Here is a 22,761-nt window from a genome sequence, read left to right as displayed (position 1 = left end):
TACATTTCTTTTAACATAATTAGAAGCAGGTAATGTAGATTGAGTTTCAACTTTATTTGCCAGCACTTTCATATCTTAAATTAAAAAAAATCAAAGGACTTAATCTCCATTGTGGACCACTATTATGAGTGGACAAAAGCTGATGACTGTGGTTTCCATGATTCTGCAGCGTCCAGATGACCAAGTAATTCATTCTTCATTTAATCTCTTTGGGCAAGAGTGGTACATTCACTTACGGGTGCATCCAGATAGAAATGACCCTAGTAGCTGAATTGCATCTGTAGTGTTCAGTTAGAGGTTGGGGCAATGAGGCTGCTTGATGAAAGAATGCACATGAGAATACCATAGTCCCCATTTTGAGACTCTGCCCCTACATGTGCTCATCCTGTTGGGCCTGCCGTATGGCATGCTGAAGGAGCATACTTGTTTGAGAAACACACATCCTAGAAGAACCAAGGTGGCCTATACATTGCCTTGGCAAGCACATGTTGCTAAGCCTGCATTTGTCAAGGTAATCTAAATGCAGGCAGAACTGAGCAGCACAAGGAGGAGTGCTGTGTTTATTAATTTCCCTCTTCATACGCTGTGCCCCAAGGTAAATGGGTATGTCGCAACATCTCATTGTTTTGGTGTAGAACCTATACTCTAGACAAGAGGCTATTGTTGGGACAGAATATGGAGAAACAGGATAGTATGCTATTGGTGAAGGTGTCAGAGAAGGTTGTATTTTATCTCCCTGTCCAATCTATATTCAGAACATATCATAAGAAAGCTGGGTTAAATTTAAATGAAGATACACTGAAAATTGGTGGAAGGAACATTAACAAAAAGAAGACTGCAACCAGGAAATCAGGGATTGAGACTGGAAGGGCAGCCATGTATGAGCTAGAAAATATCCTTTCGTGTAACCAAGTCTCCAAGATCAAGGTAATTCATACTCCATGGTATTTCTCATTACTGTGTCTGGATGTGAAAGTTGAACAATGAAGAAAGCTGATAGGAAGAAAGTTGATTCATGTGAAATGCGGTGTTGAAGGAGTTTTATGGATACTGTGGATCGCCAAAAAGACAAATTAGTGGTTTCCGGATCAAATCAAGCCTGAACTCTTCCTAGAAGCTACAGTGACCAAACTGAGAGTATCGTACTTTTGGTCACTTTATGAGAAAGTAAGATGCTAGGAAAAGTTGAAGGCAGCTGGAAAAGAGGAAGCGCCAACATGAGATGGAGTGTCAATCAAGGAAGTCACGGCCCTCAGTCTGCAAGACCTGAGCAAAGTAGTGGTAGAATGTTTTGCAGCTCATCAATGTATAGGGTTACCATAAGTTGGAAGCTACTTGGTGGCACTTCTCAAGGACATTTGGCTTTTAAATGGGCTTACCTTGGAAGCTTTGCAGGGAACAATAGGTAGGCAGGGAAAGAGTTAAGCACCTTCTGCTGCCCATTATTCAGCCCAGCAAATGCCTTTCCAAATCTGTGCATCAGTATTACAGGTAGCAATCATTCATTGAATCTGATCTCCTATGTGCATTGGAACAAGTAGTTCCCTGTGCTTCTCTGCATCCTGTGGTTCATTCTTTGCATGCTCCAGTCCTCTTGGAGCCTCACACATGCATATACAGTAGCTTTTCCTACCACCACCTGTGGGAATTCTTAGAATATTTAGACAGATTGTCCTAGGTCAGTTTGTTCTTCTCCCCTAGAATAGGATGTTGTTGTGTGGTTGAGTGTTTCCCATCCCTGCTCTTCTTGGGTATATATGTGCTTAAAATGGCTACTCAAGGGGAAGATAATGCAGATACTTTTTAAAAGACAAAAGTAAAACTTTTATTCTGTTCACACCCACACACCCATACAAAAGATGTTGGTGGAAATATAAATTAGTGAAGCTACAGAATGGATGTGTTTATCACAGGTAGCAATCATTCACTGATTTAAGTTGTAGCTAATTTATGGTGACCCCAGCAAGGAGCTTTCAAGGCAAGTGAGAAGCAAAGGTGGTTGCCATTGCCTTTCTTTGCAGAGTCTTGCTTGGTGGTCTCTCTTGCAAATACCAACCCTGCTTAGCTTCTGAGATCTGATGAGACTGGGCCTTATCATCATGCTACCTTTCCTCCCCAAGCTACAGAATACTGAACATGAAAAGAAAAGTTTCTTGCTAGTTATGTGCACAGTCTTCAGAACGTTCCTGGGGTTAGGGTTACCATTCCTCAGGTGGGGGTGGGGATCCCCTGCCTTTGGGGGCTCTTGCCCACCAGTGGCCAGCTGGTCAGCAGGATAAAATTCCCCCGCATCTCCTAAACAGCAACGTTGTGTGTGTGTGATGCACTGATAACACCCAAAAGTGATGTAAGTACATTGATGCCGGGGAGGGGGGGGATGCTCTGGTTTTGGGGCAAAACACTATGGTTTCAGGGCAATTTTACCAAAGAGTTTTGCCCAGAAATCAGAGCATTGCCCCAGATACCACCAACATGCCTACATCACTTCTGCCCACTCCTGTCCCTGCCCACTCCAGGTAAGGGTGTAGGAACTTGAGGATTGAAGGGTTATGGGTTGAATGTGAAAGAATGGTTCTGCAGGTAAGAATGAAAAAATCTGTGTTGGAACTGGGTGTGGTATGGAAGTCTGAGTGGGGTTTTAAGGACAGGCATCACATTGTCAGAACAATCAGGTGAGTGATTTTAGTGGCCGAATGCTGGAGGAGAGGTGAGGAGACAGAATCATTTATTACGCTTTTTTTGAAGCAATTCATTTTAGAAAAACTTTTACAAATTTCTGAAGCTTCATCTTTTGGGGATTAGCAAAAGCTTTCTATGGCTAAAAAAAGCTAATAAATACTTTTAAAAACAGCTGCTAACAGAAGGAAAAAAGATCTTTATTCATGCATGCACCTGGTTTTTGGCAACTGTATGACAGAGTGTCGGACTGAATGGTCCATTGGCCTGATCCAACATGGCTTCTCTTATGTTCTTATTATTTTTAAATTCTCTGTTAGAATAACATACAAAAGAGCTCAAATATTAAACAATAATGTCTTTACATCTCAGTCCCACCTTCTGAATATGCCTTCATCAACTAAAGTTGGCTCACATCAATATTAACTAAAGCCATATTGGTCTTGCAGTTAATGCACTACCTATTAAAAATCATATTTAAAACCTCCTAACAAAGCTTGTGCATTTGACAGATTCTGTGTGTCGTAGATATAGACTAAAAAGATGCCTAACCCTTATAAAATACGCAAAAGAAAATCCTGAGATTAACTGGATTTCTATACACAGTTACCAGATGTTCAGTGTCGGCTGGATCTACTCAGAAAGGTCTTTAATTTCTAAAGCCTATGGAGGTTTCTAAATTGCTCATTTTTAGCTTGCCAGCACCCTGGTGAGCCTCAAGATTTTAGAAATTGTGGGTATGTTTTCATGCATTTGAGCTTGAGCAGGGTCTCTTTGTGATACAGTATAAATAAGATATTCATGGTAGTGCTCTCCAGAGTCCTGAAAGGCTCCAAAAGTAGAATTTAAAATCTGGCAACTGAATGGATGGCATACTTTGAGGGCTAGAGACATAAGCCTCCAAGGCCCTGGTTTCACTAAATAATAATTAGAAACATCTGGTTCATTTGGGTAAGTGTTCTGGGTTAAGCTTCTCATTTGCAAAATGGCCTTATTAAAGTCAAGTACCACTAATTCCAAAACTGTGCAGTCACTGAGCAAATGTTTTCATAGAGCAAAAGGAATTGAAAGGTGGCTGGTTTAACTAGTTCATCTTTAGTGGAACACTGTAGTTGGTGTCCAGCTCCAGGAGTCCAAAGGGTCTGGCCAGTTCCAGTTAAATAGCAACTCTAGTCAAGTTAATGTAGTCCAAATCTGGATTTGGAGAGTTTTACAGCCCGAGGTTCCTGAGGTCAGTCGTCGGAGACAAAAGTGTAGCTTGCAGAAAGTACTGCTCAATTGCCCTGGGAAGACTAGAAGGTTATGCTTTTAATCTTTATATCAGGCTTAGCCAATCTAGAGGCTCAAACTTCCTGTCAGTCACACACACATCCTATTCCCTGAGGTGCTTGAAGAAGCACTGGGATTTCAGCATACAGTTACTTCCTGGTTCAAGTCCCTGACACTTTGCACTGTTGAAATTTAGATTGTAAACTCTGTGGGGCAGGGACCTTTATCTTCCATCTGTAATGTTCCTTCTATAATTACAGCCTCATATACATAACTAATAATAAAATAAAATAATACTAAGCATTGAGTATGTTTCTGATGACCTGTCATATATAAATTATTTATTTGTATTTGAATTGTTAATTTTCCATGTCTTGAAGGCTTGGGGTGGATAATCATACCTAAAATATTTCATTGAATACTGCAGTGCACAATACGTTAAAATAATAATAAAACACCTACCCTCTAAAGACCTTATCCAAATTTTGCCACTAAATTTTTGCCTGGATTAATAGGTTTTGCATTGCTTCATGGAGACTTGGGCTTAGACAATTATTTTGCCATTATTAAGATTTTGAACATTTCTATTTGGATTTAATGTGTTTAATTGTAAAACACAACTCTCACATGGAAGCATCCAGTAGTAGTGGAACAGGAAACTTTTGCCCCCGTCTAGGGAAGGAAGGAGATCTTTGCAGGGAAGCAGGCTTCCACATCTGTATATCTTTGTGACTCAGGAGCCACAAGCATAAGTTGGATGCACATCTGAATGTATATACAAATGTACCTCAGGGTAAGTTGCTTACTATCCTCCCTGCTTTGCTTTCAGAAGAGCACAACTGAATACAAGATTGTATCCACATTGTTGTCCAACTAGTGAGGTAAATAACGCTTTTGTATAAGGCCTGATCTAAATGTGACACTGGCAGACAAGCAAAACTTGCTTGTGTGTTATTGCATGTCCCAGTATCTCATTTAAACTAGGTCTTTAACCACTGTTCATACAAAAATTAGCAAGGATCCAAGCTAAAAAAGTGCAGGAGGTAGAAGGAAAAATGAAAGTGTATGATACCACCTCGTTGAAAATTCAAGAAAAAGTGACAATTCATGATTGCAAATTGATGGAAACTCAGATACGTCTGAGAGGAGTACCTGAAGTAGAGGATGGTGATTTGAAAGGATATATAATAAAAATAATTGCAGAATTCTTAGAAGAAGATCCTGATGAGACCGAAAATATGTAAGACTATATGTACAGAGTGAACTCACTTTTTGCCAAGAAAAACAACTTACCAAGAGATATTGTTATAAGATATATGACAAAGGAAATGGTGGGAAGGATCATGAATAAAATTTTTGAAAAGACATTGATAGTGGGAGGCAGTAAAGTGAGAATCATGAAGGAGTTGCCAAGGCAAGAGATAAATGATAGGAGAACATATAAAAAGCTGATAGAAAAATTGAGAGACAATGGCATGAGGTTTAGATGGATAATACCTGAAGGCTTGAGCTTTGAACTCCAGGGGAAGAGAGTCACAATTACAAATGCACAGGAGTTGCGTAGTTTTTTTGAAGAAAATAAAGAGTTTGCATGATGGATTACAAATTATTGTCTTGGAATGTTAATGGACTAAATTCTCCACAAAAAAGAAGGGCAACATTTCATTGGATTAAAAAGCAAAATTGTAATATAATTTGTTTGCAAGAAGTACACATTAAACAAAAGGATTACAAATTTTTATGGAACAAACAATTGGGAACAGAATTTTTTTCCCTAGCTGAACAGAAGAAGAGGGGAGTGGTTTTATATATTAAACAAGAATTGGAGCCAAAATTAGTATTTAAAGACAAGGATGGAAGATTTGTAGCAGTGGAGATAACATTAAATGGGAAAAAAACGTTGTTATTGGGACTATATCTGCCTAATGGTGCAAAGGATGCTTTTTTTAAAGACATTATAAAAAAATTTGATGAGTTGGATCAAGTATTGCTAATGGGAGACTTTAATGGAACAGTTAAGAATTCATTGGATAGATGTGGAGGGGAAAAAAATGATGGGAAAGAAGGGAAACTGCCAAAATCCTTCTTTGAATTGGCTAAACAAGAACATTTAGAAGATATATGGAGGAAATTTAATCCTGAAGTGCGGGACTATACTTTTTTTTCAGCAAGACATAAAACTTTCTCTAGAATCGACATGCTGTGGGGAACTAAAGACTTAAGTTTTATAACAAGGAAGATAGAGATTTTACCTAAAATTGGGGCCGATCATAACCCAATAATGTGGATTACAAAATTGTCCAAGAAATTAAGAAGATGGAGATTGAATGAAGATTTGCTACAGAATAAAGAGACAGTGACATTCCTAGAAAAGGAAACTAAAGCTTTTTTCCAAGTGAATGATAGAGAAGATATTGATTTTCAAACGGTCTGGGATGCTTACAAAGCAGTAATGAGAGGAGTGTTGATTACTTTGACTAATAAAGATAAAAGAAGTAAAGAAAAACAGTTAGTGGACATTCAAAATGAAATAAAGAAAAAAGAAGGGGAGCTGAGAAAAAGACCAGGGAAAAATAAAATTTTAAGGAAAATTACAATATTACAAACCCAATTGAGACATTTGTTGAACAAAGAGGTGGAATGGAATTTGAAAAGACTTCAGCAGAAATCCTTTGAGGCAGCAAATAAGCCGGGAAAATATTTGGCTTGGCAATTGAAGAAAAAGAGAGAAAATAGAATTATTAATAGAATTGTGGTAGATGGAAGAGAGGTGGTTACCCAAGAGGGAATAAAGAGAGATTTTTTCAAGTACTATGCCAAACTGTTTAAAGGTGTTAAAATAAAGAAAGAGAAGATGGATGAATATTTACAAAAGTTAAAAATAGAACCTCTAACTGAAAATATGAGAAAAGTTTTGAATGATCCAGTAGAAAAGATAGAAATTGAAGCAGCAATCAACGCAATGAAAAATGGAAAAGCTCCTGGGCCAGATGGATATACAGCTAAATATTTTAAAACTCTTAAAGATGAATTAATACCAAAATTACAGAAGCTGATGAATATAATAAGAATAAAAGGGAATGTACCAAATACTTGGAAAGCAGCTGTTATTTCCTTGATACCTAGAGATGCCATGAATGTAAAGAACTACAGACCAATTTCGTTATTAAATAATGACTATAAAATATTTTCAAGAATCTTGGCAGAACGGCTTGAACAACATTTGATAAATTTTGTAAAGGAAGATCAAGCAGGGTTTCTTCCCAAAAGAGAAATAAGAGACAATATTAGGACTATTGTAAATATTGTAGAATATTATGAAAGACATCCAGAAAAAGAAGTAGCATTATTCTTTGCAGATGCAGAGAAAGCATTTGACAATTTAAGCTGGGACTTTATGTTTGCGGTAATGGAAAAGATGGAGTTGGGAGAAAGCTTTATAAGAATGATACAAGCAATATACTCTGATCAAAGGGCAAGGTTGTGTGTCAATGCAGACCTTACAGAAGAAATGAAAATTAGTAAAGGTACTAGACAAGGTTGTCCGCTTTCACCATTGTTGTTTATAATGACTCTTGAAATTTTATTGATGCAGATTCAAGAAGAAAAAGATATAGAAGTTTTACGAATAAAAGGATGTACTTATAAATATAGAGCATTTGCTGATGATATAATGTTTATAAATGAAAACCCCATACAAGTAACACCTGTGTTGTTAATGAAAATACAAGAATATGGGGAGTTGGCGGGACTTTTTATAAATAGAGAAAAATCAAAATTTTGTGTAAGAATATGCAGCTGAATAGACAACAAGAATTACAGAGATTAACGGGCTGTGAAGTTACCTCTAAGGTAAAGTACCTAGGGGTGGAGATAACAATGAAAAACATTGATCTGTTTAAAAATAATTATGAGAAGTTATGGCATAGAATGGATGAAGATATGTTAAAATGGAACAAGCTTAATTTGTCATTGCTGGGTAGAATAGCTGCAATAAAAATGAATATTCTACCAAGGATAATGTATTTGTTTCAAACTATTCCTATTGTGAAGGATGCCAAACAATTTGATAAATGGCATAGGAAAATTTCAGAATTTGTGTGGGCCGGGAAGAAGTCAAGTATTAAAATGAAAATTCTTTCAGATGCAAAAGAGAGAGGCGGATTTCAACTACCAGATTTAAAATTATATCATGAAGCAGTTTGTTTAGTATGGATGAAAGAATGGATAACGCTGTTAAACAAAAAACTTTTAGTGTCGGAAGGCCACGGAAATAAATTTGGCTGGCACGCATATTTGTACTATGGAAAAAAGAAGATGGACGGTCTTTTCTCTCACCATTATATAAGGAGCAATTTATTAAATACATGAATAAAATATAAGAAATATGGAGATGAGAGAAAACCTTTATGGATTGTGCCAGCTGAAGTGATAAAGATAACGGATAAGATAGGCGAAGAAAAGTGGCTGTCATATAATCAATTATTAAAAATACAAAGTGGGAAAATAGAACTGAAAACTGCTGAAGAACTGAATCATAAATATTATTGGTTTCAAATGCAACAAATAAAAAGTTTGGTGGAGAATGACATCAAAACTGAAGGAATAAGGAAAGAACAAACAGAAATGGAAAAAGTTCTGCTTGGAGATGAGAAATTAATTTCAAAAGTATACAAATTACTCTTACAATGGTCTACAGAGGATGAAGTAGTGAAATCTCAAATGATAAAATGGGCAATTAATGTAAATAAAGAAATAAAGATGGAATCTTGGGAATATTTGTGGAAGAACTCTATGAAACTCACAACATGTCAAAGTATTAAAGAAAACTGTTTTAAGATGATGTATAGATGGTATATGACTCCTAAGAAATTAGCAAAGATGAATAACAAGATGCCAGACAGGTGGTGGAAATGTAAAAAGCATGAAGGTTCTTTCTACCATATGTGGTGGACCTGTGAAAGAGCTAAAATGTTTTGGCAGATGATTCAGCAAGAGATTTCTAATATCTTGGGATATTAGTTTAATAAAGTTGCAGAGACTTTTCTGTTGGGACTACATATGGAAAAATTTCCAAAAGAAGATAGAACTTTAATATGGTACTTGCTCTCAGCTGCTAGGACATTGTATGCGCAGTTGTGGAAGCAAGAAAAAATATCAGAGAAATGGGACTGGATTATAAAAGTTATGTCATGGAGTGAAATGGACAAATTAACTAGAATATTAAGAGACTATGATTTAGAACTTTTTAAGTTGGAGTGGAAGAAGTTCAGAAGATACGTAGAAAAAAGAGTGGAAAATAAAGGGACATTGGACAATCTTTGATAATGATTAAGTTTTTTAAAACAAGAGTATAACTTTTGGTTTTTTTAATAGTTAAGGGTACCTTTAATATATTTTTTTTTTAAAGTAAATAACACTGGCGGGGGTCAAGTAACGGGGGGAGGGGCGGGGGAAAAGTAAGATATGGGGTAGATAAATTTTTCCTTTTTTAAGTTGTAAGATATAGATATAACTTTGCTACCATATGTTACTAATAAAATTGTTTATAACCAAGAAAAATTAGCAAGGATCCCTAGCCTTGGCAGAAGTTGTCTTTGTGTGTTAATGTTTCACATATAGCAATTTATCTCATCCCTCTCGCATCTATGCATTTCGTTGTTCCCCACCAAATAGTAATTCTTGCTGGCTGAATGCCATGAAACAATAGTATAGATCAACTGCAGCTGGCTGTACCTTGAGCTACTACAGCTATTATCAACTCCAATCCTGAGGCTCTAAGGCCAAAGCTGCCTCCAACACAAATATGTTAAAATAAGGCAAGAACCATGGCTCTTCACAAGCAATAAAACAAGCAGATTGAGAACAGTCTGGTCCAGCACAAACTTGCTTGTCTAATAAAAACAAATCCAAGAAATCATCCAGGGAAGAAGAAAATGCTTCAAAACTAAGGCATGTCACAAAAGACATCCACCAGGCTTGGCTGCCAGAAGCTCTCATACATACAGCAGCTGGGAGTCCAGGTTAAATGAGATGCTAGGTGAGTGCAATGTTATATCGGTACATGTTTCTTGTCTTCTAGTGCCTCTTTAAATTGGGGCTTTGAGTGAGGCTTGTAAGGTGCCTTTATGAACTATGATAGTATTTCCTGTACTTCAAAAGATGAGTAATATTTTTAGACATTAAGCATAGGTTTACGTTGAGCCAAAGCAGACATGACCATGGTGATATTAATGTGTATTTATTCATACGAGGAGTTACGATTCAGGGTGTGTATGTGGAGGTTATCTAAGCCCAATATTGTTGCCTCTCCCACTTTACCTTCCTGCACTCTGTTGCTTGAAGCATTTTTCTTTCAGCCTAGCTCACTTGAAGCTGAGCTGGAAGAAAACCATTTAGAGCAAGGAGTGCAGGGAGACTAGGTAGGGGTGAGGCCTAAGTTTATCTCCCCTTATCTATGTACTCTCAGAGGGAAAAGTAACCCCTCACACAAGCCCTACTTCATGTGAATAGATACATGAATGCTTCTGTTGTGTCTAGTTTGTTCCAGAGAGAAACAATCTAGAATCCCCCCCCCCAACAATTCCACACTGTTAGAGCTCTGGAGCCTCTGTTGCTTTTGACATTTGGTTTGGAGTCTCTCTTCCCCCTCCACTTCCTTCTGCATGCAAGCTTGTTTACATATGCAGCTGGAAAAGAGAGCTCTGTCTGAATGCATGCTGCACCTTAGCTGATTTTGGGCACAAGGCTTTTGTGGTCAGCTTCAAGTTTCACAATCAGATTGTGTGGTAACACTATGTTTTCATAATGCTGTCATTCCCTGTGTGATGAATTCCTTATGTGGCCTGGGTGCATAACTGCATGAAATTGAATACTGATAGGGAGAGTATTGTTGAAGGGACTGATACAAAGGAGGCTTTGTGCTGTATATACATGCTGTCAAAGAAAGCTTTTAAAAATGCTCTCTGAGATAAACGTCTTTGAAGTCTAAAAACAGAACAGAAGTATTTTGCAGGGATGGGCAAAACTGCTAGCTCTCTGCAAGTCTTCCCCCTGTACAAGCTTTCACTTAACTGAGTAGGAGGTTTACTCTTGGGCTATTACCTGCTGTTTGGGAGGAAGCAATCTTGCTTCCCACGCACTCCCTGTGACATTCAGCCAAGTGACTTGCAGGCTTTTAGAAGCAGTCTTAACAGCTATAAAAATGTCTTGTTTCTTCTTAACCGGACACAGTACAAAAAAATTGTACTTCACTCCTAAACATATTAACCTGCAAGAAGCTGCCTTTCAAATTTCAGTGGGCACCCCGGACTCAGCAATTTTGTTTTTAAAATTGCTACCATTTGAGCTTTATCTACAGTGACTGGAGAAAAGCATCTTCTATAGTATTGCCAGTTCTCAGATACCTAAAGACTCTTAATGGAGGTACAAGATATGACTTTATAGCAATAATTTATGTTGTTTGGATATGAAATGAGGCTGTCCACTTGTATACTTTATAGTTTTTTAAAAGACCATTTTTCTGCCTCAGAAGTTTCTCAGCTTGGTTCAGTCACAGAATAGAAAGGCAAAATCGATACAGGTAAAATGAGAAAATGAGCCCCTATAATCAGAGTCTCTTTACTTCCTTTTCTTTTTATTGCAAAAAACCTGACCATAAACTGAGATAGAAATACACAGCAAGCATTTGTATCCAGGATAAAGTGTGCATTAAGAATTAATGGTTTTTCATACAATGGTTCCTGCAAAAATAACCTTGCTTCGGCCCAGCTGGAAATGAAGATTTTATTGCAGGTGTCTGCATGGCACAGAACCAGCTTAAAAACCCCAAGCACGAATTAAAGGGGACACTCTGACCCTTTGTGCTAGAACAGGTTCCAAACTAAGGGTGTCAAATGTCCGGTCTGAAGGCCAAAACTGGCCCGCCCAGGGCTTTAAGCAGGCTCTCTGGACTTTTTCTTCCCTCTCCAACCCCTCCTGTCCTCACCATTTGAAGCTCTGAGGCTGATGATTTCCCTGCTTTTTCAGTTCCCTTTCTTTGCGGGTTGGATCAGGAAGCAAAGCTACAAGGAAAATGTGGAATGGATTTTTCCATTAAGGTCTCTGTGCCCAGATAGACTCCCCCCTTTAATTAAAAAAATTCATTAAATACAAACAATAAAACAATAAAAACATACAACCATACCATCATAATGACCAAGATAACCATTGACACTCGGTTACAGAACCTAAATTCACAGTTACCAATCATCTAGCTTTAGTTGCATGGAGGGGATGATATCCTTATTGCATAAAAAATCCAAAACTGGTGTTCGTGTTTCATCATATTTTGATAAGGGAACTACCATGTGAGTCCCAAAAAATGGATTAATTGTAATCCTGCCCATCAAAAATTGTTCCCAAAGTTTCTGGTATCATTGTCTAAGAGAGGATCTTGTGGGAGACTTCCAATTCCTGGCAATAACCAGGCAAGCAGAAGCAACCTATGTTGAGACAAAGGATTTGATATTTTGATTTGATCAATGAATTAGCCCCAGAATCCAATAACAAAAATACCAGGGAATAAGGCAATGGAAGACCCACCATGTTGGAAATCTCTTTATGAACCTCCCTCCAAAAATCCTGAACAATATGGCATTCCCACCACATATGTAAGGTATTGCCTTCCTGGTTACAAGATCTCCAGCATAATGGCCTCAAAGACTTGTTTATTAGGGTTCAGTTTGTGTGGTGTTAAATACCAATTGGATAGCAACTTATAAAATTGGAGTTTTAATATTCCAACAGTGGGATTTATTGGAGGGAGAATTCCATATCTGTTTCAAAGATTCTGAGAGGGTAAATTTTAAAGTATTTGACCATTTTAAAAATATGGTAGAGGGTCCTTGTATACTGCTGCTACTAATAATTTATGGAAAGCGGAGATCATGCCTTTTCTTTTTTCCTTCATTTTCCTTCCAAATTAATTCCTCAAATGGGGGTAATGGCCGAAGTAAATGCTCAGACCTGATCAGTTTAGTGATAAGATTTTTTAGTTGGAAATATCTAAACCAGGAGACCTTAATGGAAAATCCATTTCACATTTTCCTTGCAACTTTGTACTGCATTGTGTGTTAGTGCTCTCGTATAGACAGCTGAAGCTCATGCTTCCTGGAGTTGTGTCCTTGCAAATAAAGGGTTGATGCTTTGAGCCAGTTTGTCTCTGCTCAATGGATCTGACCTAGTCAGTACTCTAAGCTGGAAACCCACAGCCAAAGGGGGATATTACACTGGAGAGCCATTGTCAATTTGAGTAGACCCTGGGGGAGGGAGAGAAGCTTGCAATTCCTTTTCATTGTTTTTATATTTTTAGTTTCTGCTGTGATTCTTGTGCTTTTTCTTGATGTTTTATTTTTAAAATTACATTGCCAAACCCCTGCAACTTTCCATTTTAAACAAAATATTAAAGAGTTTTAAACATGTTTGTATTTTAAGTTAGAAAATAATACCATTAACTGTGTTTGTGTTCTTTATAAAGTTTATATCTCTGCTATCTCACATTACATTTTATTACACACATGTCCTGGCTCCACAAAGTTCCATTTGTGTCAGATCTGGCCCTCTTAACAAATGAGTTAGACACCCCTGTTCTAAACCATCCCCAAAGGTCATCATACCCTGATGCCTCAGTTCAAGTGTGTCTTTTGTGACACAGTGGGGTTTTTTTTGAGGGGGGGGACAGGAGAAGAGGAAGATAGGGAGGTGGAGATGAAAGGAAACCTTTACATGGCCTTCAAAGGGCCATAGGAGTAGTTCTAGATAATTAGTTCTGGCTTAATGTTTTCTTGGAAATCTATTGTAGTAAAGATGGAGAGAAAGACCATCTTTGTTATAAAATGCTGACCCCACCAACAAAAATTCTGACAACAAGCAGGAATTGAGAGACTGCCTGGAACCCCAGAATACCAGGCAGCTGGCAGACCTAACAATGAAAGTAAATAAAAGGGTTCTGTGGAAATTTTAGTGACAGTAGCTGCCACACTGTGGCTGTTATCCTAAAAGCACTTTTCTGGGAGTAAGCCTTACTAAATAAAATGTGACTGACCTTTGGGTGTTTGGGTTGTAATTTGAGTGCCACATGTAGATATCCCATGCATATCTGTCTGACATCTTCAGTGCTTATAGATGTTTGGGTTTACATAAATAGACTTCAGCAAATATACACCTAAATGCCAAGTTTATAATGAACACAGATGAGAGCTCTCCATTAAAAAAAAATGGAAAACAGCAATTTAGTAAATCAAAGCCTAGACATGAGAGCCAGTTTCCATGGCTTGTATATATATATATATTTTTAATTCATTGGTGTTCCTTAACACATATGGGTTATGTTCATCTTGGCTAAATTTCCAGAAAGTGCTTAGAGAATTAATTTCTATGAAAAGAAGATGACATGTTGGTGGTGTGCAGGGAATTACAACAACTTTGGATTATAGTTGCTGGTTGTTATTAAGAGATGCTGCTAAAAAAGCAAATGTCTCAGGGTTGGTACTAATTCACTTTTAGTGACATAGGATCCTGGTATATTTCTGCCTTTATACGCAGTGGAGACCCAAAGCAGCTTACATCATTCTCCTCATCTGCATTTTATCCTCACAGCAACCCTGTAGGGCAAGTTAGGCTGAGAGTATGTGACTGGTCCAAGGTCACTCAGTAAGCTTCAATGGCAAAGTAGGAATTTGAACTTGGCTCTCCCAGATTCTAGTGCCAACACTCTTAGCACTGTCTAGAAAATGAATACTCTTGTTGTTTTTCCCAGGAACCCCTTTGTCTTGTTAGATGTTTCAGCTGTTGACTTCAGTGAGACTGAACACAAAATGCAAGGGGAGATACTGGACACTGTACACAGGACTTTTTTTTTTTTAGCAGGAATGCACAGGAACACAGTTCTGGCTGGCTTGGTGTCAGTGAGTGTGGCCTAATATGTAAATGAGTCCCTGCTGGGCTTTTTCTCTTAAAAAGCCCTGTGCGAAACAATGGTGGCATCAGGGGGTGTGGCCTAATATGCAAATGAGTTCCTGCTGGGCCTTTTCTTTTAAAAAAAGCCCTGAGTGTACATAACTTGACCTTCATTTCACAGCCAGGTTGTCAAAGGCGCAAATGGTGAAGGATATCTCTTGGCAGTGTGTGTGGGATTGGGAGGGGGGTGAGGACACACGATACTTCTGTACTCTTGGGGAGAAAATAAAATGTTCCTTCTTGCAAAAGCATGGCAGAGTTAGGGCTGAGTCCAGGGGATAGCCCTAGCTTATCAAAATCTTTGGGGGAGGGGGGTGAGAAGGACAAAGAAAGAATGCAAAGTTGTTGCAAGGAGAAGATTGGGAAGTGGCAGCCATGCTGTGGGATTGGTGGGCAGTAGACTTCTCTGAGCAGCAGTCTGCTTTTGGGTAAAGATGTGTGAGCAAAGCCTTGGCAGAGAAGCAGAATACTTGGAAGAGAAGAATAAATATTTTAGTAAGCCTCTGACTGAGACCAAAGATGTAAGGGGTTGGGCTCCCTTCTCCTTACACCAAAAGTCTCATTCTGATTATGGAGACATGGCTTTTGAACTCCTGATTATTTTTTCAGTGTTGTCTTTTCAGGAAGAGGATAAACAAGATCACATTAATTATACAGATTAAAGGGCACATATGCTCAAAGACAAAGTGGTTTCCAGAGGAACATCAATGCCAGATTAGTGTCTAATTGGTCCAAAGAAAATACAGGGAGAGGAGGGGACTTTCAGAAATCTAATCTTATTAATATTGAACAAATGTTTAAAATAATATGGTTGTCAGATTATGCCTTTTGGCAAAACCACACACACACAAGCCTTTATTGGCATATATCAGATAGTAAATAAAACACTTAACAGGTATAGAGGTAACAAGATAAAAAGGTATGTCAATCATATACATCTAAACATTAAGCAATTGATCCTTAATTACCAGACTTAAAAATAAGGCTACCTTTTCAGGTATTTTGGTTGATGAATCATTCAGGAGATGGTGCACCTTCACGGTGTCTGAACAACCTGGCATGTTGAGCAAATTTGAATCTAAAATATTAAGACACATATCATCATATTGGGGACAATCAAGAAGAATATGAGGAATCAAGTCAACATGTTTTAAATTACATACACAGTCTTGCTGAATATGGAATTCATTTGCATATTAGGCCACACCCTCTGATGCCAAGTCAGCCATATGTGTGTGTGTGTGTTAGTTTCTATTGAAAAGTTGATGGAGATTTTAGTAGATATAGAAATAAGATTATAAAGATGCAACTTTGTGTACGTGTGGTTAATTTTTTAAAGGTAATTTGTTCGTTTTATTTGCATTTAATTTATTTGTATATTATAATCTTGTTATCTTTGAAAAATGATAAAAACTTTAAGTATAATTCTGTGATCATTATAACACTGATAAAATGAAGAGAGGAATAATAGAGGGACCTTGAATGACTCCAGATACCTTGATATCTTAACAAGGGCCAAGGCTTTTTGTGAGCAGGAATGCACAGAAACACAGTTCTGGCTGGCTTGGAGTCAGGGAGTGTGGCCTTATGTGCAAATGAGTCCCTGCTGGGCTTTTTCTACAAAAACAAAAAAGCCCTGACAAGGGCACAAGTGAAATTGCTTACTATATATGAATTCATTTTCTGAAAGTGTCAAAAAGAGCCTCTTATATCTGGTAATGTGTTTTTGCTACATATTCACATTGCTTTGATGCAGTATTTCTCATTGCCATCTGTGATGACATGATTTTGTCAGATTATGATGGTGTCATGGATACATGTAAACAAAAGCCACATGGCTTGCCATCATCAACTGAATTCAGTGGTTGGACAAATAACTGAAACATCAAAGAAAGAAAAAGTAGGATTAAGTAACAGCAGGCAAGGAAACAAAAGGATGCCAAAGAGCATTGGAAATAAACCACTTGTTCAGCGAGATGCTTTTTTGGTAGTCTGCTAGCCTGGGTTAAATGTGCTATTGAAACAAATATTGAAATTGGAGAGCATTGAGCAGTCCTAGTATTGACACCTCTGCAGATACCACCCGCACGATATAATAAGAGATGGCTTGTAATTTTTGAATAGGTAAAGCAAACGTTAAAACAATTATAAATTAGCATAGGAAGGACATGTGATAGAATAGCCCAAATGGTGTTCTCTTAAATGAAGAGAGAATCCAGACATTTTCAGATGAGAAAATTGTTTTATCACTCAGATTTAATGCAGATTTTGCTGCAGCTGGCTAAGCACACAAAAAAACAACCCCTTGTACAAATTGTCCTTTCACATAAGCAGCATAAGATAGGGAATTGCTGAAGATAGAATGGCTACTTCTGTAGCTAACCACAGAGATCAACATTCTGGAAGTCTCAGCATTGGACAATATTTGCTATGTGAAAAATCAAATGGAAAACCCACAGAATAAATGCATTGATTCTGAGAGGTTCTGCGAGGCAGTGTGTTCTTAGACAGTGGCTTGGGTTGAGGCTGGATTGATTTGGAAAGTCTCTGTGCTTCTCCTTCCAAATGGATCCATCCATATAATTCTACAGCTCCACTTAGAAATTAGGTAGCAGTGATAGATGCTGGTACTTTAGCTTCAATTTTGAATGGTATATAAATTCATTCATTGACTAGGAACAGAAAATGAAGAGAATCCAAAGTGATGGAAAATCTAAGTCTGTTTTCTGACTGTGAATTAAAAAAAAGCACAATGTTCTTTTCATCATCATAGGGTTTTTTTAAGCTGAATGAATAAAGTTTCATACAGATTTAATAATTCTGAGTTGGAATGTGTTTATTTTAGCTGCAAAAATATGACTCATATGCGATGGATCCCAGTCCTTTTTGCTTCTGTCCTTTCCCTGTGACCACCATGTATCCTTGCAACTCTTCCTTTTCTTGGGAATCCTTTACTTCAGTGTTCCTCAGTGACAAGTCTAAGTATGATTCTGCCATAAAGTTAACTGTTACTTTTGTTTCATTCAGTGCTGCATAACCTCACATTAAATATTTCCTTTAAGATTTATCTTACAGGTTCTGAGATTTCATGTAAAAAGGGCACTAGCCTTCTCAGGACTCAAAATAGATTTGTTTTAGAACTGTGTTTTTGTTCCCAGCCTACCATGGCCCGCCCATACCACATCTAACAGGAAAGTTTTTTCTTCTCTTCTTCCAAGTTGTTCAGTAGGGTAGTCAACAGCTTTTCTTGAATGGTTTCTTGTGTCCCATAAATGTATATTGGGAGTAGTTTCCCCTATCCTGAGCAACAGAGCAGGTATATGGTTTGTGGCCCATCTTAATTCCAGTTGTGCTCCTGTTTCAGTCCTTATTTCTCCTTATGGAGATAGTTATGGCATAGGACACTGATTCTGGTAAAAGATACCCACAGTTGATTTCATCTAGAATTTAGAATTAGTGTACAGGGTAATGGCTTGGACCCAGCAAAGCAAAAGTAGAAACTTAAACTTAGCACAGTTCTGCTTCTTTAAGATTTTGTGCAACACTTGGAGCTTTCCTCTCTATATCTTAAAGTGTCCAGAAACTGCTTGTACAATTTGTGCAAGTAGAAGAATGTTTTGTGATATGCTATGTTTAACTTAGTGCAAGGGGCTTGAGGTTTTTTTTTCTATACTTCCCACTTTTCACACATTTTGTAAGGATCCTAGTGCATGCAGAAATCTTCTGGTGGGTCTAAGCCAATTAATTCAATAAACATCTTCACCACCTCTTCTAGTGTAGAGAGTTCTGTGGAACTCAAAGGCAGTGGTGTGCTGTGGCTGCCATTGTATATCCTTTTTTAAACATGTCTTTGAATGTTGTACACAATGGAAGATGGGAGGAAATGAGATTTTCTGCCTTAAATGTCATATTTCTTTCCCTCCTTTGTCACTACTTTCTGGGTAACAAAAGAAACTTGAAACTTCTTCTGTAGCATTCCAACATGAAAGGATAATATAAATCTTGAAGATGTTTGACCTTAAATGACCAAGGGAAAAATGAGCAGCATTTTCCTCTACTCAGGGAGAAATAGATTATTGAATAAACTGAATCTTTTTAAAATATTCTGATAGTGAAGGGATTATTGGGGTTTTAGGGTTGCTAGCCTCCAGGTGGGGCCTGGATTTCTCCTGGAATTACAACTGATCTCCAGGTTACAGAAATCAGTTTCCTTGGAGAAAATGGCTGATTCGGAGTGTGGCCTCTATGGTCTTATACTCTGCTGAGATCCCTCCCCTCCCCAAACTCCACACTTCCTAGGTTCTATCCTAGGGTTGCCAGGCCCAGGTCTGTGTTGGAAAATGCCTGGAAACGTTGGGGGTTGATTCAGGCAAAGTCTATGTGAAGTCTGTCAAGGCCTCAGTATGGGACAATGCCATAGAGTCCACCCTTCAAAGCAGCCATTTTCTCCAGGGGAGCTGATCTCTGCCAGATGAAGATCAGTTGTAAAAGCAGGAGATCTCCTGGTCCCTCCTGGAGGTTGGTAACCCTATTCCATCCTCAAATTTCCAGTAATATCCTAACCTGGAGTTGGCAACTCTGCTAGTTTTGAGAGAACATAATGTTTATGTATCATGTAGGGGGGAGGGGAGGCTAACTATTTACATTTCTAACGTGGCTGCCAAGGCAGACTACCCAAAGGAAAGGGACTTCTGGGGGGAAATGTGGTTCATTGTGGTAGTTCCTTATCTTAAGATCTTTTCTTCTGTCATACCTTATGTGAAGAAAAAATGTTTGTTAAGCTGACAGGATCTCCAAGGTTTGAGATGACAGACTTCACATAGATCACAACAGCATGAGCTTTCCCCAGAGAAGAAAATGAGAACAGTCACTGCTGTGGGCAACACCTCAGAATGGTCTTTTGAGGAATGAAAGAACGTTTCCCTGCAGGTGCAGAATACTTCATTTCATTATAAAGTTTGATTTGCGAATGGATTTTGCCAGGGTTGGGGGGTTTTTCTGGGAAAAGAGGTGCCAGAACTCCCTTGAGGGAAATGAAGGGTTTTTTTGAGAATTTTGTATCCACAAAGAGGTTTGGAACTCTGGTCTGCCACATTCCTCCAGAAAAAAAGTGCCGGATTTGCAAAAGAGTTTATGGATGTGAATCTTGATTTGCAAAAGGGTTTATGCCTGCTAATATGCATATTTCCATTTCTTATTCACTCTGTGGTTACTGTGATCCATGCCTTGTCAGTGGAAGACTGCTGCAGACATTATGGAAAACTGAATTTCGTTCTGAAAACACATATAGATAGATTAAATTTTTGGGATCAGCTGTACACAGTTCTTTGTGCACACATACCCAGTTCAGGAATGCATAATCCTTGTCCTTCTCTCTGTTTAGTACATTTTTATTCCACCATTCCATCACAGAGTTCAGGGTGGCTCGCATGGTTCTCTCTTCCCCATTTTATCCCTACAGAAATCCTGTGAGGTAGGTGAAGCAGAGAGGATGTGACTGGTCCAAGGTTGCCATGCAAATTTCATGGCAGAATACGAGTTTAAACTTGGGTCTTGCGGCCTGGCAAGAACAGATGAAGGACAGCTGTGTCCACTGACTGGGACAGACAGTAGAATTTGCAATGTGACCTTTCCTTGCTTTCATCTCTCCCCCCTACCCTTGCTTGTGCTGATTTGTTTTCCTTTTGGTATTCCAGACTATACGATGGCACATAGACTTGCAGCCTTGGGCAAGTCCAGTACCTTCCTTGAGTAATGAAGCCCTGAGGCTCTTGAAGTATATTAGCACAATCCAGGTGAGTTTTCATCTTTTCTCTTGTAGGATATCATAATGCAGGGGTTTTAGACATGTGGGCCACATCTGGCCCATGCAGGGCTCAAATTTGGCCCACAATAGGGTTGCCAAGTCCCCCGCGGCCTCTGGTGGAGCACTTTTTTTGCGCATGCATAGCATGTGTAACGTCATCACACCAGCAACATCATGTACCAGCTGCTCTAGGAGCTTCCAGGAAAACTCTTATTGTTTCCATAGAGTACCATAGAGTTTTCTTCCCAAATTGCTAGATCATCTGGGAAAACCATAGAGTTTTTCTGGAAGCTCCTAGAGCAGCTGGTGCATGATGTCACCAGTGTGATGGTGGCACTTATGAGTGATGTCGTCATGCTGGTGACATCAGGAAGGGATTCTCTTGCTGGCCCACTGTGGGCCAGTGGATTGGAGACCCCCAAAGTTGGGGAACCCCTGCCCCACCTGGGAGTTTGCCAGCCCAAAAGCAGCTTTTTTCTCCTGCTTCCTTTTCTAGGGAGGAAAGGGAGAGAAGGAAAACAATGCTGGAGTCCCATCATGGCAACGTTTTATTCCAAGAATAAGCTTTTGTGTGCAAACACTTTTCTTCTTCAGAGGGAGGATGGATGGATTCTTCTTATAAGCACAGTGTATATTGAGAACACTGGCTTATTCTGAAAAGTTGTGTCTGTTTATGCTTTTAAAAGAAAGATTGGATTTCTCTGTTCCCATCTGGATTTATTTTATTTCAAAAAGACCCTGATTAGGAATTAGAACACTTGGATTGGTCCTTATATCAGGGGTGTCAAACCTATGGTCCACAGGCCAGAACTGGCCTTCCCAAGGCCTTTATCTATCCTGCAGCTCTCTTCTTGCTCTTGCGCACTCCCCTGCCTGTCCTTATCCTTCCAAACTTGAGTTGCTTCTGAGCACAGGAAGCAGAGGGTGGGGCTGCAGAACTTTCCAGCTCTTCTTCATGGACAGAAGCTCCTCTGGGTTCCTTTGAAATATATTGCAACACAGAACAAAATTATAAAGAAAATGTGGAATGGTATTCCATTCCCAGACTAGTCTGTCTGGCTCTAGAGACCTTAATGGAAAATCCATTCCATATTTACTTTACAACTTTTTTTTGTTCTGCAATGTATTTCACTGGAGCCCATGTAAGTCAATTGGCATTCTTGGCTTCCATTATCTCTAAAGAGTTTTCAAGCCTCTCTCATCTCAAACTACCCTGTAAAAAAACCTGAGACCCTGCCTGGAGAGCCACTGCCACTGTGAATAGATGGGGGAGTGGAGGGGAAAAAGCTTGCAATGCCCAGCAAATTCATGTTTTCCTAGCCTCAGAGCATTATATATATTTTTAGTTTCTGATGTGATCCTTGTGCTTTTTCTTGATTACATTGCCAGATCCCACTATTCCCCCACCTCATCCATCTTTTAAGAGTGGGGAGGGGGAAGGTTTGGGAGGTGTCAGGTATCAAAGAGGGCACCTTGCTGAGGATAAGGGGAATGTGCCCTCAGAAGGGACCTCTTCTTCGGTTGGTGAGCAGGTATCCTTTCGCGCCAAGGAACCATCCCTGGGCAGGGGGAGAGGGGGGGTCTTGGTAGTTGGTGATTCGATCCTTAGGCAAGTAGACAGCTGGGTGGCAAAACCGCGTATTGACCGTATGGTGACTTGCCTGCCTGGTGCGAAGGTAGCGGACATTACGCGTGTAGTAGATAGGCTGATAGACAGTGCTGGGGAGGAGCCTGTGGTCATGGTGCATGTTGGCACCAACGATGTGGGGAAATGTAGTCGTGAGGTCCTGGAGGAGAAATTTAGGCTGCTAGGTGGGAGACTTAAGGCCAGGACCTCCAAGGTGGCCTTCTCGGAAGTGCTACCTGTTCCACGTGCAGGGCAGGAGAGACAGGCACAAATTAGAAGTCTCAATGTGTGGATGAGACGATGGTGTAAGGAGGAAGGGTTTAAGTTTGTTAGGCACTGGGATGCTTTCTGGAACAAGCCGGAGCTGTACAAAAGAGACGGTCTC

The 22,761-nt window shown here is 39.1% G+C and overlaps 1 protein-coding gene across 1 annotated transcript in view; it reads left to right on the top strand.

The window, feature by feature from the left end:
* Nucleotides 1-22,761, top strand: part of METTL24 (methyltransferase like 24) — a 92,018-nt gene that overhangs the window by 19,314 nt on the left and 49,943 nt on the right. Inside the window, exon 2 of the mRNA XM_060238136.1 lies at nt 20,640-20,738. Coding sequence (XP_060094119.1) covers nt 20,640-20,738 — 99 coding nt within the window. The remainder of the gene's footprint in view (nt 1-20,639; nt 20,739-22,761) is intronic.

This window comes from Heteronotia binoei, chromosome 1 (assembly GCF_032191835.1).
Source record: "Heteronotia binoei isolate CCM8104 ecotype False Entrance Well chromosome 1, APGP_CSIRO_Hbin_v1, whole genome shotgun sequence".
Lineage (NCBI taxonomy): Eukaryota > Metazoa > Chordata > Lepidosauria > Squamata > Gekkonidae > Heteronotia > Heteronotia binoei.
This window is presented reverse-complemented; position numbering and strand designations above follow the sequence as displayed.